Source organism: Vidua chalybeata, chromosome 23 (assembly GCF_026979565.1).
Source record: "Vidua chalybeata isolate OUT-0048 chromosome 23, bVidCha1 merged haplotype, whole genome shotgun sequence".
NCBI classification, from domain to species: domain Eukaryota; kingdom Metazoa; phylum Chordata; class Aves; order Passeriformes; family Viduidae; genus Vidua; species Vidua chalybeata.
In genome coordinates this window covers 2,808,761-2,823,719 of record NC_071552.1, presented here as the reverse complement: position 1 = coordinate 2,823,719, position 14,959 = coordinate 2,808,761, and the positions used below count along the sequence as shown (strand labels likewise).

Sequence of the window (14,959 nt, the reverse complement as noted above, 5' to 3'; positions counted from 1 at the left end):
CTGGAGAGCCTCAGGGAATCTGCTGCTGACCCAGTTCCTGTCCTCATCTGTGCAGCTCTGTCCTCTGGGTGCAGCCACATGGGCAGGAGACAGATGAGCAGGGGGGCTTTGGTTCTCTTTCACTGCATTTTTAAACCTTAAACTGTGTGTCAGTGTCAGGGGAAGCGCTGCCAGGACAAGGTGCCTCAGGAGGGGACGAGCATTCCTCACGCACCCAGGAAGGGAGGGGAGATGGAGGCAGTTATCCATCACTACTTTAACCTCCCCGTCCTTACACCAGAGGCAAATGGATCCCAACACAGCTTAAAGCACCACAAATAGGACAAAACCCTCTTTTCCTAATTTCCTTTCTGATTTCCTCACTGCCAGGCAGCGCAGAGACAGCCAGGGGTTTAAACTTGAAAGCTTTCCTCAAGTGAGCCCTTCATATACAACCACCTCCCTCACTTAGGCTCTGCTCAGCTCATTTTAGATGTAAAGTTTGGCTTAAAAGTAGCTCTTTTCCATACCCCCAAAGAGCACAAAGTTGAGCTGAAAAGCTCAGGCTGACTCCAGAGATTTCCCAGCCTTCCAAATTCAGTTCAGACTCAGAGTGGGGGGAAAGAGTGAGAACAAGCTTTCTCTCCTTTTGGAATTTCAACAAGTAATAAATAAATAAATAATCCTCAAGCAGTTCTTTGTGCGTTCAGAGCGCTGCAGAAAATATTCACTCATTTATTTCCCTTCTGAGCAGAGCAGGGAAGATAAAAATTAAATTGGGCTAAATGGCCCACATAACTTTGCATACACTCGACTTATTTCAGTGCCACTGACCTCACACAGGCTCCAGCACTTCGACTTCTGTGAGCCTGCCTGGGCTGTGCAAATGTTTCTTTGCTTATCACACCTGAAAGAGCCTCAAATAAAAGCTAAAACCATGTGGAGACCCATGAAAATTTGACTTCCTTGTCAAATTCTCTTTCTGTGTCCTCCACCAGGCCTCTCCCAGCACTGATCCTGTGCAAGGATCTCTCCGGAGGTTCCCCTTCGTGCCAGCAGTTGGAGTGACACACGGGCACGGCAGGCTGAGGGGGACACCCCAACCTGACTGAGGGGTGCCCTGTGCACCCCCTGCCCCCCAGGCAGCCAAAGAATGGGGTTTACTTGGAAGAAGGTCATGCTGGAGCCGCCGTGGATGGTGCCGTACTCGATGGTCGTCTGGTCAGCGAGGTCATCCACGGACTCGATGGGCACGTCCATCCTCTGCACGGTCAGGAACGCTGCCAGGTTGGCCGTGTAGGAGGAGATGATGATCAAGGTGAATGCCCACCTAGGGGGAGGGAAGAGAAGGTGTGGTTTCCCCCAGGAAATCTGCTCTCCGTCCCCACCCTTTGCCTCTGAGAATCCCAGAATCACTGAGATTGCAAACTCCCTCCAAAACCATCAGTCCCCACCTGGTCACCCAGACAAGTGAGTGCCACATCCAGTCATCCCTGAACACCTCCACCTGGGCAGCCCCTCCCAATGTCCCACAACCCTTTCCTTGAAGAAATTCCCCCTCCACATCCCCCTCTGCCCAGAGAAACCTTCCTGGAAGGCAGGGCTGCCCTCCTTACCAGACCCCGCTGACGCAGCGCGTGGACAGAGCCTGGGGGGCGATGGTGGAGCCCTGCTGCATGAACCCCCCCACCGGGAACCACAGCGAGTTCCCCAGGGAGTACTGGTTCACCAGGAGGTTGCATCGACCTTGGGAGCAGGGGTGGGGGCTGTACCACTCGTAAGGTGTCAGCCTGAAAGGACAAGAAAAGGGGAGCTCAGGGAATGCGCTGGGAAATGGGACACTTAAAAAAAAAAAAAAAAAAAAAAAAGAGAGAAAAGCTGTGAAGCTCCAGCTATCCTGGAGACAGAGTTTTCTGAGGAGGAAATGCTTTGCTGTCAGTTGATGCCCAGGGCTCAGAGCTGCGTGAAACATTTGCTCTAAGACTCAGGAGCCAGAGGCTTTCTTGTAAAGATTTGCAAAAACTTTGAGAGGCTCTGCTCTGGGCAGCTCTGCATGCATCCTGCAGCCCTGCTTTCAGATTCACACTGCAGCAGCAACTCCAGATGTGCACGGACTTGATGGGAAGTAGAAATCAAACATCTTTGGCTGTGCTCCCTGCCAGAGCACGAGCACTGATGGGAAGTTCAAAAGCGAAGTGTGTGAGCCCTGACTGCATTAAACCATCAAGAAAAGCTCTTGTTGGGGCAAAGGGTTGTTCTGAGAAGGTCTGAGGTGGAGTTGGAAGCTCAGTGCTGGTGTTTCAAAGCATCCCACCCTTCAGGGACAGGACAGAGGTGGGAATGGGAAATATCTGAGCCTGTCACTGTTGTGACTGCACCCCTCTCTCTCTGTCTTTTGCTGTTTCCAGTCCCCAGTTCCCTGGTTGCTAAGAAAGTCTGCTAATTCATGTGCTGCACTTCATCATTCTGCTCTAGCTAAGAAAGCTGGGGCCTGGGAGGGCCATTTTGAGGCTATTGCCAAAACAGCTGCAGGGCTGTGCCAGCTCACAGCGTAGTTAGCCAGAATGAGGGGGTTCTTTTCATCCCTGCATCTCCTCTCTCACTGTGGTGCCAGGGAGGAGGAGGAGGTTATTTCCTGCAGGCCTTCCATGGTGGATCAAGCACTGGCAGCAAACCCCAGTGCTCTGGGAGGGTCTGCAACTCACAGGGTCAAAAGCTCCTTCTTGCTGAGCAAGGCAGGGAGCAGCAGCCAAAACTCCCTCTCCTGAGGGGAGCTGGGTAAGGGCACCTTTTTGGAGAATCATATTTAAAACATGAGGAAAGGGCTAAAGAGGCACCAGCTGTGCATAATTCAATGGTTTCTCCAGACCTGCATTTCTGAGGCTGCAGCAGCATTCGAAGAACCCATTAAAGCCCTGTCAGGGTGACAACTTCAGCCACGCTGAGGGAGCGAGTGACAGCACAGTCCCCATTTGTGTAACAAGAACTGGGCACTGAGCGGTCCCCAAAGAGCCACGGACCCTGAGCAGTCTCTGTGCCAGGACACAGCTCCACTCTGCCTGGAACAGCCCCTCCACAGGGCTGTGGGAGGGTGGGGAGAGCAGCACTGGAGCCCAGAGCCCGGGCAACCACGGGGGCCGTGCTGCAGGCCAGCACTCAACGAGGCATTTTGAGACTGATTGAAATTAGTCACAGGGGAATGGAGCCGAGAGCTGCCAAGTGAGCTGCTCTGCACATCAGCTGCTCAAAGGTAGTCATGAACTTTCCCCTCCTCCACAAACTGGGGAGTCAGACATCACTGGTGGAATTCGTGTTGACACCTCGGAATGGATTTGCAGGTTGCTAACAGCCTCCACCCTCCCTGCTTGGGACAAAGGGGCAAAAAAAACATCTGCAAGGAGCATTTTAACAGCACCAAAACCTTCTCCAAAACCTTCTCCCACTGCCTCTGGGCACCACTGTGGCCAAACACATCCTGAACCAGGGCACGATGGCCATCCCAGCGCGGGGATGCGGCGACAAACCTCAGTCCCCAGCTGGCAGAGGGCTGGGACGCTTCTTGCCAGCCCATCCCGGTGAGCTGGGGGGCAGAGGATGTCCCCGTGTCCCCCTGGGAGCCCCCTGTCCCCGGCTCTGCGAGTGACACTAGGTGGCACCGCGAGGAAGGGAAAGGCACCGCGACATTACCGAGCCACCAGGAAGAGGACACAGCTGACAGCCAGGTAGGCGAGCAGCATGAAGAGCCAGACGCCCGGAGAAAAGGGGTCCAGGAAGGAGAAATAGCCGGGTCTGCGGCCCTGGGGAGGGAAAAGCAAAGGAGGAGCTGGAGCTGGTTGGGTTTGGAGAGGTGGAAATAGTTCTGGAAGGGCACAAGGGAAATCACCTGCCCTGGTGGCACTGCAGCAGGGAAATGGGGAGATGGGGGTAAACGGGAGAAATGGGAATGAAAAGGGGAAAGGGGGTAAAGGGGAGAAATGGGAATGAAAAGGGGAATGGGGGTAAAGGGGAGAAATGGGAATGAAAAGGGGAATGGGGTAAACGGGAGAAATGGGAATGAAAAGGGGAATGGGGTAAACGGGAGAAATGGGAATGAAAAGGGGAATGGGGTAAACGGGAGAAATGGGAATGAAAAGGGGAATGGGGTAAACGGGAGAAATGGGAATGAAAAGGGGAATGGGGTAAACGGGAGAAATGGGAATGAAAAGGGGAAAGGGGGTAAAGGGGAGAAATGGGAATAAATGTGAGAAAGGGGATAAAAAGTAAAAAGGGAATAAATGGGAGAGAGAGGGATAAATGGGAAAATGGGGCAAAGTGGATAAATGGGAGAAAGGGGATAAACAGTAAAAAGGACATAAATAGGAGAGAGAGTGATAAACGGGAGAAAAGGGAATAAAAAGGGGAAGGGGGATAAACGGGAGAAGAGGGTAAATGGGAGAAGGGGCATAAGTGGGAGAAAAGGAATAAATGGGAGAAAGGGGGATGGGAGAAAAAGGATAAGTGGGGCAAAAATGATAAAGGGGAGAAGGGAAATAAATGGGAGAAAGAGGAAAAAAAGGAGAAGGGGAATAAAGGGAAAAAGGGAGAAGGGGAATAAATGGGAGAAAGGGGGATAAACAGAGGGACATAAACAGGAGAAGGGGATAAACCAACCTTGCAGGGCAAACAAGTGACAGCAACCCCACAAATGACCGAGTCCTGCAGCATCTCCCCACTGGATTCATCCCCTAAATCTGTTTTTCTCCCCATTTTTGTTTCTCCAGGCAAAGAAAGAGGTGAATTGAGAGAAAAAAATGAGGCAATCACAGCATTTTGTCCCTCCCTGGCAGGGTTTGCTGCACCCTCAGCCCTGAGGTGGTCCCTCCATCCTTGTCCACCCCACATTGACTGGGCAGAAGGGGCTCCACCTGAGCTCACAGGGTGGGAAATATATTTGTGAAGCAAAAGGGGAAAAAAAAATGTTTTCAAAACTTCTCTCTCTGGCCTTGCAAAGTTTCTTCTTTTACAAAAACCCCAATAAAATTATTACTTTTATCTCAGGGAACAGAATATTTTTATCTCCAGGATGCGTCAGAATTTCCTGTTTTTTTCCTCCAAAGCACAGAAAGACAAACCACCTTTCCTTGAAAAAAAAAAAATAAGGCTTCACTGCTAGAAAAAGCAGGTTGATCTTCTCCCAGAGCATTTTAAACTTTCACAAGGATGAAAAATTGTCAAATGTCACCAAATTTGTGCAAAAGCAGGAGATTAATCTTTTGGAGAAGTTTCTCAAAAGCCAAACACCTCCCATTTTCAGTGGATTTCTCCTGTCACCACCAGCTCTGTGGATGCAGCTCCTCTGAAAGGAAAGAGCAGCTCAAGCACACCCAAGGGACAAGATCCCACAGCTCACAGAACCTTGTATTTTCTGTCCCAAACCACAAATTCAGTCCTGGCATCCCTAAAACAGCTCCACAGCTTCCCCAAGCACCTGTAACTGGGAAGCTTCCCACGAGTCAGAGCTTTGCAAAGGCTTTTTTTGGGTTTTTTTCCCCTTCTCCAGACTTAGACCAGCATTTTAAATTCCACTTCCATCCAAACCTTGCTGTTTTACTACTGAATGTTATGCAAAACCTGAATTTCACAAGGTCTCAGCAGTTCTCCTGGAGACTTGAGCTGTTGCTAGAAAAGGCAACAGTTGTTGCACAGAAATCTTCCTCTGCTAAAAATATCCGGGAGCCTGTGAAATCCTCAGCTCCAGTCACCATCTGGGAACCTGTAACGTGTCAGGAACCTTCCCCAGCAAACCCTGCACGCAGGAGAAACCCAGCACACCACAACAACCTGTCCCTGTATCCTTCAGGACGAGATTTTGGGATCTGCACTGTCCCTGCCTGTGGTGGGGGTGTTGGAACTAAAGGGTCTTTGAGGTCCCTTCCAAGCCAAACCATTCTGGGATGGGCATTTTTAGAGAATCTGGCTTGGTAAGGCTCCTAGCAAATGGATGAGTTGAGGAGCAGTGGCTCAGCATCCGTTCTCAGATTAACTTTGAGTCAGTTCCCAAGGAAAAGTTCAGGTTCTCAGATTAATTTTCAGTCAACTCCCAAGGAAAAGTTCAGCCTCTCCTGGGTTTAATTCCAGAGTTTCTCTTCAAGGCAATGTCTCTCTTCTGTTCCAGGTTATCTCCTATCAACAGGTGAGGTACAAACAGTGGAAGACACCACATTCTTTGTGTCCTTTCCCAATTTTTTGGTCAGTTGCTGCCGTGTTCTGGTTTTCAGAGCCACGGAAACTGCAGGAAGCTGCACCCCAGCATCCTGAGAGATCCCCATTTCCAGGAGAAGCCTCTGCTCACCGTGCTGGAGCTCCTCTCCCTAATCCAGGGAGGTCAGGGCACCTCCCAGCCCTGCAGGTGCCACGGGGTGTTCCCTCTGCCCTTCCCCCGATCCCATCCAGAGGAGGGTGGCACTGCCAGAGCTCTCCCCTTCGTGCCTCTCCTGGCTGCCCCTCAAACCCTCCTTCCCCTCTTCCTCAGCAGCTAAACCGGCTCATTAACTCCTTATTCCTCCTCCAGGATGAAATGAGGCCGTGGGGATCAAGCAAGGTGTGAAGGGCACAGGCTGCTGAGCAAGCTGGAGCTCCTGGAGCAAATCATTCCGGGCAGGGCAGGGAATGATCCTCCCTGGCATCCCAGAGCTGGCAGGGAGCTCACAGGCCCTGGCAGAGCCTTGGCTGAGCCTCCCCCTGCGAGATGCTCCCGTGACAAAGTTCCTTTCTGCAATTAAGGCCTCGATGTCTTCTTTATATTTCTGGGGCAGTTTGTCAATAAATTACTCTCATTAAGGAAATTGCGTTGGAAGCTTTAAATCTCCAGCTTGGCAGTGAATCTCTCCTGTGACTTTACAGTTGTAGTAGTTCTGGTTCTTTTCAGCTCCAGTCATTTCCAGGCTGCTGGGACATATTCTTTTCATTCACAGTTGTGGGTAAGAATAAAGATATTCTGTTCCCACGGAGGGCACAAACTCTCTCTTATCTGTCTGTTTTGAAGATGGGAATGACAATATCTGGAGTCTGTCAGATATTTTTAGGCAGTCCCAATAGAGCTTTGTTAATTGGAAGAGCTATTTTTCCTGGAATAGATATGTTCAAAATGTCCAATAATTGATGAAGGCCTCCTGCAAATCCTCAGATGGATGTGGGAGAGATTAATACACCCTCCTCCAAAGTTGTTCTTGGAAGTCTTCATTTTTTCAGCCAGTGAGCAGCAGTTTTCTGGGAAGATACTGGTGACTGAAGAGCTTGGACAAGGGGGACATTTGGGAAGGAGAGGACAGCCCTGGATTTGTTGTTTTCAGCACTCCCTGCCCTGCACACGCAGAGTCTGGAGGGACCCCGGTCAGCCCCATCCATGCCATTTCTCACAAGTGTTTCCCCTAAAAAAGGAGGGCAGAGAACTCTCACCTGCCTCTGGAAGTCAGAGGGAAAGCAAGAAAACTCAGCCTGGAGAGGCAGAAATGTTGATGTGTGCTCGGTCCAACCGCAGGGCACGGAACCAGGGCACGTCCCAGGATAACCACACCTGGTCCAGGGGCTGATCCGGATCCTTCCTTTTCCTCTGGGGTCAATAAAAGCCCTGCACAGGCTGCTCTGAATCTCGAGCCTCATTTGGAGTCACCACATGGTTCATAACCAGCAAATGCATTCCTGGGAACAGCAGTGGCCCCCACCCTGCTCTGGTGGGGAGGGATTCTTGCTGGCAGAGCTGCCAGGAGGGAGGCTCAGCTCCTCTCAGCCTCTCTCAAGCCTCCTCTGGCTGGAATGGAGGAGTTTTTCCATCCACCCTTCCCATTCTGTGTCCTCTGCAGCAATCAAGTCGGAACACTTTAAGGCTCAGCTCACTTGGCCTAAACTCAGCTACTGCTGTGCGCTCTCCCAAGCTCCATTTCCTCATTTTGAAGGCAAGGCCTTTCAGGGCTGAGGAGCCAGAATCATCTCTAGTCCCTCATTCCCTGCCACAGAGGAAGGATGTGAGCAGAGATGTGTAAGACACAGAATCACAGAATAATGAGGTTGGAAGAGACCTCTAAGATCATCAAGTCCTATGACCTAACACCTCAGCTAGACTGTAGCACCAATTGCCATGTCCAGTCTTTTTTTTTTAAAACACAAATAATCCTGATTTATCCCCCCATGCAGAAACGACCCTGGGCACCTGTTCCAGCCCTCTGCCAAAGCCAGGGACTGCTCAGGGCTCCCCATCCACCTCCTGCCATCCCCACATCCCCCTGGCTGGGCAGAATGGGCACCCAGTGAAACCAACCAAGCCTTTTCTCTCAGCAGCCTTTGAGGGAGGAAGCCTGTTAGAGCTCCCGTGTCAGAAATCCAGCCTTGATTGTATCACAAGCAGTGAAATTGAGAAAAATGACAGCCCTGGTTAAAGCTGCCATATTTGGTTATGTGTGACAAGAGGCACAGGCTCTGTGGTGGCTGGGTTGGCGGCGTGGGGAGGAGAAAGGGGTGAGAAATCACTTGCCACTGGAGCTCCATGGAAATGAAAATAAAATGTCATCACATTTGAAGGAGCCCAGGGTGTGTGGAGAGAACTCCTCAGCGAGGAAGAGGCTCATTTGTGGTTATTTATTAGGCTCCATCTCATCCGAGCTGTGATTAACAGACGTCAGCTGCAATTTTTGACATTGCAGAGGTGGTTTTTGGGGTGGGGAGAGGAAGGCTGTGGGGCTGCTCTGCAAACCACATCCTTAAAGGAAAACCAGAAGTGTCTGGTTTAACAAATATTTACCAGTTTGAGAAGTTAAATTGCCACAGAGCTCTCAGGCACCCTCCTCAAGCTGAGCAGGAAAGGGCTGGAGGAAGAGGAGCCAAGGCTTGGAGAGGGAAGGGAGGGCTCCGAGCTTCCCTGACCTCACCTGGGAGATGTCTTTGCAACCCTGCCTGGGTCCCTGGGCAGCTCAGACCCAAACCAGATCCTTCGAGGAGCAGCTGCTGACAGCAGGGGGAGAATTCCCAAACCCCGCTGGAGTCTGGAATGATGAATCCTGCTCCGTCTGGGGAATGCCTCAAGGAGCAGGGCTGGGCCGTGCCCTGAGCAACCTCCACCCTCAGCAGAAGTGTCAGAAATCCTGCAGAGCTCCCCGAGGCAGCAGCAAACGGCTCTGATGAACAGAGCCTGGGCCAAGGCTGCACCAGCGTTCCTGCCTTTCCTCTGGAGGGAGGAATGCTGCTCAGGGAATTGCTGCTCAGGGAATTGCTGCTCAGGGAATTGCTGCTCAGGGAATTGCTGCAGGTTCTGCTGCAAATCTGGGGCAGGACATGCACAGAGTGGTTTGGGTTGGAAGGGATCCTAAAGATCATCTTGTTCCAGCCTTTTTTATGGGCAGGGACAACTTTCACAATCCCAGGTTGCTCAGAGCTCCATCCAACCTGGCCTTGGGTGCGTCCAGGGATGGGGCAGCCACAGTTTCTCTGGGAAATTTATTCCAGGGCCTCCCCACCCCCACAGGGAAGAATTCCTTCCTAACATAACACAGTATTAAATCACCAAATCTGATTTTAATCCTAGGAGACACTGCAGAAAAAGGTCCTGGCTCCACAAGGCTGATGTGAAAACCCAACCCTGGTGGGGAAGGGACAATTCCATTTGACTTCCAGGAGCTGAAAGAGTCAACCCCCTTTTTTTTTTGTTGCCTTTTTTTTTTTTTTTCTTTTGTGATCAGTTAAATCATCGATCCTAAATTCTGCACGTACCAGAGGAAGCAGAATTTTAACTAGATTTTAATTACTTGTTTGCTCTTGGCAGGAGCCACTCAGCACAGAGATAGATGCGTGAATTTGTTTCTGTTCATCCCCAACGCTGCATCCTTAACAGCCTCCCGGGTGGAGAGGGGGCTGGGACAGGCAGCTTGAATGGTTTTTTTCCTTTTGGTTGCTATTGCTGGGCTGACAGAAAACCAAGGCACTGTCACTCACATCACAAATGCAGATTTGGAGCTTGCCTCCTGGGACACCGGGAATTTGGGAGGGACTGGGGGAGATCTGGCCTCTCCTGAGCCTCTGGGAGAAGGCAAAACAATGGGGGATGCAAATAAAAGAGGATTCATGGGAGTTTAACACAAGTTTGGGTAAGCAAACACACAACACCGTGTACATGCTTGCACACCCGAATCCCTTGGGAATATTCCCAGCTGTTTTGAAACAGAAAAAAAAAATTCTGTCCCACTCCTGGAAGTGTCCAAGGCCAGGCTGGACCAGGCTTGGAGCACCCTGGGGTTGGGAAGGTGTCCCTGCCCATGGCAGGGGGTGGCATGGGATGAGCTTTGAGGTCCTTTCAACACAAACCATTCCAGGATCCTGTGCTGCTACAACTGTGCTGAGAGCACCCCCTGAGATAAAAGAGCTTTCCTTGGGTGCAGGGGCTGCAGCTCTTTAGGGTGAACAAATGAGGAGGCTGAGAGCAGAGAGGCAGAGCCCAGGGCTGTGAGCTCAGCCTAGCTGAGCCCTGCCTGCCCTCCCAGGAGGGACATTTCCCCTGGGGTTAGGAAAGCAGAGGCTGATCTGCCTCTGGAGCATTTCCAGGAGGTGACAGCAAAGAAAACAATCCAGGATTCCTTCCTGATGTGATTCTCAGGTGGGAGAAGGCAGCAAGAGAGCAAAGCTGAGATGGAGAATGGCCCCAACACCAGCAAGGAGCACCCACAGATATTCCAGCTCAGCCTCCCAGCCAGTTTTACCACTAGATCCAACTGGACGGTGACTTCAAGCCAAGTTTCTGCAATTCTGGGGCCACCCAGCCACGCTGTTGCACCCTTCCAGCCAAGCCTGCCCTCAGCACACCTCCCCCAGTGGCCTTAAAGCCATTCTAAAACCATCCTGCAGCCCCCACCATGCCAAAAAGCCCATCAGGTGCCCTGGGAGGAGTGGGGAGAGAAGCCAAAGGGCTGGGGGTTGAATAGGAATGGAATTCACCAATCCTGACACACAGCAGAGAGAGAGAGAAAAAGCAGGAAATAAAGGTCGAGCACATTTGCGTTTAAATAAGAAACCAAAATATTTTTATGAGTCGTTCATTATTCTCCTCTAACCAGGCAGGTTTGCATGCAAATAATGGAGGGACATAAATGGCTTTGAAATCAGGCTCTTACCATGTGAACTCGGTAGAGAATGCTAATTCCCAGAGTCATGAAGGGCTTGGAGAAATCAATCACCTTCTCCCGCTCCGCCGTGATCGTCAGCCCCGCCACGGCCAGATCAGCTTTCTAGGGAGGAGGGAGAAGGAAAAGGTCAGAATCCTGGGAAAGCAGCAAACCTGGGGCCACACAGGAGCCCTGCTCCTGCTCCCAGCTTTCTGGGACGTCGCTGTGGGAACAGCAGGAGCTCTGCACCGCCTGCTCCCCGCATCCCTCTGCCTGGCTGGCTTTCACACAAGCCCTGCTCAAACTCACCCCAAAGCTCAGCCCACCCTGTGCTCTGGAGTATTCTCCCCCTTTTCCCTTCCCTTTCCACATTTCTCCTTCCCCTTCCCCATTTTCCCTTCCCTTTCCACACTTCTCCTTCCCTTTCTCCATTTTCCCTTCTCTCTCCCCATTTTTCCCTTCCCTTTCCCCATTTTTCACTTCCCTTTCCCCATTTTTCCCCTCCCTTTCTCAATTTTTTCCCTTCCTTTTCCCCATTTTCCCTTCCAGGCTGGAGCAGCTCCTTCCCCCAAGTGCTCACAGCCCAATTGTCATTTTTATTCATTTAATGCATTAAAACCTGGAGCCATAAACCAATAAATATTGTATTAATCTACAGAAAATACAACCTCCCCCCTTCCCCTGTTGAACACAGCTGTCCCTTGTGGTACAAGCAAGCACCACAGGTTGGTGACAAAGCAGCATCCTCACCCCTGAGCCATGGAGTTCACAAACCTGCCAAACCCAGACCTCCAGAACTGCAGCTCAGTCTCCAAATAAAATAATAAAATAATAAAATTCAGAGGACTGGCATTAAAGTTTGCAGATTGACCTGCGAAGCAAATGAGATTAGGGGGGAGAAAAAAAATAAAAATAACTTCTTCTCATGTTAATACCCTTGTAATATAGATAAGGGATTTGAATTTTAAATATTATTTTTATTACTTTAGCTCTTTTAATGTCTGTAATTGCTTTCTGTAAAAATGAAACCTCTACTCCCTTATCCATTTGTTTCTCTGCTTTGCAGGAAGATGATTATGCATGTGGAAAAAGAGATGATGGGGGAGAAAGAAAAGCTGTTTGCACTTTTTGTCCCTAAATTTGACAAGGTCCGAGCAGATGCCAAGGCACCACCAGGCCTGATGGAGGTCCTGGGAAAGGCTGCAAGAGGGGAGAGCAGCACTGCTGGAACCGGGAGAGGGAAAAGAAAGGGAAGGTGACCCACAAGCCCAGGAAGGGGTCACGGAGAAGGTGACACCTCCCAGGGCTGCTTGGACATGCTCAGTGGAGGTTTTTACAACTGTTCCCAAGCAGCTCTTACGGATTCCTGAGAGCTTCAGGCTGCAATGAATTAGGAGCTGAGGAGAATTTCTGCATAGCCAGACATTTACCCACAGCCTTTTTAAAAGGCACCAATAAACCCAACGTGGTGTGCGAGCTGTTGAGCCCTGTGTAAACAGCAGCAGATTACTGAAACGGGATCAGTTCATCTCTGGAACGTGGCATGTGGAGAATTTTATCTATGAGGAAAGCCTAACGCTTCCTAAACCCCTCTTGTCTCTACTTAAAAGGTTTGTAGGTGCCATTGTCTGTGGCAGGCACATTCTTCTCTCTCTCAGGATTTTTTCACTGAGGAGCACAGAGGGAAGAAAGAGAAAACAATTTCTATTTCTACTCCTTGTTTTTCCCATGTGGGATGTGTGTGGAGAATTGTTTACCTGGGGTGGTTGCTTGGTTGGATTCTGGTGAGGATTGTTTGAGCCTGGTGGCCAATCCAATCCAATCCAACCCAATCCAATCCAATCCAATCCAATCCAACCCAACCCAACCCAATCCAATCCAACCCAATCCAATCCAACCCAATCCAACCCAATCCAATCCAATCCAATCCAATCCAATCCAACCCAACCCAATCCAATCCAATCCAACCCCCCTGTGGCTGGGCTCTCAGAGAGGGTCACGAGTTGTGAGTTAGATTTGGTAGTTAGAACAAGTAGGTTTGTAGTTTTAGTATCTCCTTTAAATAGTAAATTAATGGATTATAGCATAGTTATAATAAAGAAATCATTCAGCCTTCTGAACTGGAGTCAGACATCAGCATTTCTTCCCACCGAGTTCACCTGCATTTACAATTATTGTCCCACTTCCTAAACCCCTCTTGTCTCTACTTAAAAGGTTTGTAGGTGCCATTGTCCTGGGCAGAGCTCTCCCAGCAAAGCCCCTGCTGAAGATACAGCCTAGTCTGACAATGGAATTCTCCTCCCAATTCTCCAAATTAAACACAGTTCCACCAGCACAGTCACAGACTAAAGCAGAGGGTAAAAGGGCCATGGCAAAAGGGTTTCATGCCAAAGCTTTCAGGAAATTTTCATTCCTGTCCAGGGGCAAATCTAAAGGTGATGTTGAAGGAGCAGCAGCATCCCCAGGTTTGCCCAGCTTTGGGGTTCTCTGAGGAGAAACAACATCTTGGTGTTGCTGAATCAGCAGCAGCACCCTGAACTGCTCTTCCCTACACAAAATACAGTGCAAATCCATCCCCCTCCCTTTGTCACAGAGCAGAGGCACAGCACAGCCTTCCCCAGGCACTCAGACTTTGTGCCCAGCTCCTTACTCTCATCTCCAGAGGGTTCTGCCATTCCACCAGAGTTATTTCCTTCTGCTCATTCCCTGCTAACTTTTCAGGACTTCTGCCACATCAGAGGTGCAGAACTTTCTGCAGCAGAGCTCCAGCTCCTCATCACTCTCTTCTCTCTGCAGGTTCAGTCATGCAAGTTAAGAGCTGATCTCTGATAGCAGGAAACTTTGATCTGGGAATGGCATGCAAAGAATTCTCTGCCTGAATTTCATCCATTTCATGCTTTCAACTCTGCTTCCTGACAAAACTTCTTGGGATTCACTGAGCTCGGTGGAGCTACAGAGGAGCTCTGCAAACCTGAGTTCTCTCCAGCCTCCCCTCCTGAGCACAGGTAGGTGTTGGGATTTTATGGGCTAAGGAAAGCCCTGGGGGAGGAAAAATGGACTTTGCTTTGTGCTCCTGCACTCTCTCCACATCTGGGCTCTGGGGAGAGGGAAAAACAGGAGGTAAAGGATGGTGGGGGGAAGAGGGGTTGGTTTTCATCCTGCCAGCACAGTTGCAGCTATAAATGTTGGCATGAAATAGGCTTAGAAAAAGACCCAGAGCTTTTTGGGAGTGGAGACAGCCACTTCTCTTGATAAAACACCGCCCAAGCAAGGCCAGACCCTCGCTAGGTGAGAGGAAACCCAGGTGGGCTGGCGTGCCAGACAAAAGCTGCCACCACCACCACCACCCTACCTGGCATTCCCGTGGGCTCTGCCTGCATCAGGGCTCTGGAAAGGACATTAAACACGGGGGCTGAGCCGGGCTCCCGAGGAGGAACAACAATTAAGCATCCTTCAGGAGCAAATTGCAGGGACTGCCATCCAGAGGCGGCATCCGCCCCCTCGCCGCGGGCTCTGACAGGGCTCAGCTCGGAGCTAATGGTGATGAATGGGCCCTGACGTCAGCCCCAGCCCGGAGAGGATCCCAGAGAAGCCTCCCACGGCATGGGATGGCAGAAAGCAGCCGGGAGAAGAGCCCAGCTGCAGCCTCGCAGAGACCCCCAGGCCCCGCCAGGCTGCGGGGACACAGCGCAGGGAGCGAGGCTCGGGGCTGGGGATCTCTGTGTCAAACACCTGGAGAACAAGCCAGGACAGCTCTGGGAGCACAGGGCTGGGATCTTTTCCAGGAGCAGCAGTCCCTGGCTTGAGCAGCTCCTTGGATGCCACATCCCCTGGGTGCTTGTGACAGCGGAGTT

The 14,959-nt window shown here is 50.8% G+C and overlaps 1 protein-coding gene across 1 annotated transcript in view; it reads right to left on the bottom strand.

Moving 5' to 3' along the window:
* GRIK4 (glutamate ionotropic receptor kainate type subunit 4) overlaps positions 1-14,959 on the bottom strand; it is a 126,969-nt gene that overhangs the window by 6,333 nt on the left and 105,677 nt on the right. The window contains exons 12-15 of the mRNA XM_053963370.1: positions 11,115-11,228; positions 3,667-3,776; positions 1,596-1,769; positions 1,144-1,309 (exon numbers count right to left, since the gene is read on the bottom strand). Coding sequence (XP_053819345.1) covers positions 1,144-1,309; positions 1,596-1,769; positions 3,667-3,776; positions 11,115-11,228 — 564 coding nt within the window. The remainder of the gene's footprint in view (positions 1-1,143; positions 1,310-1,595; positions 1,770-3,666; positions 3,777-11,114; positions 11,229-14,959) is intronic.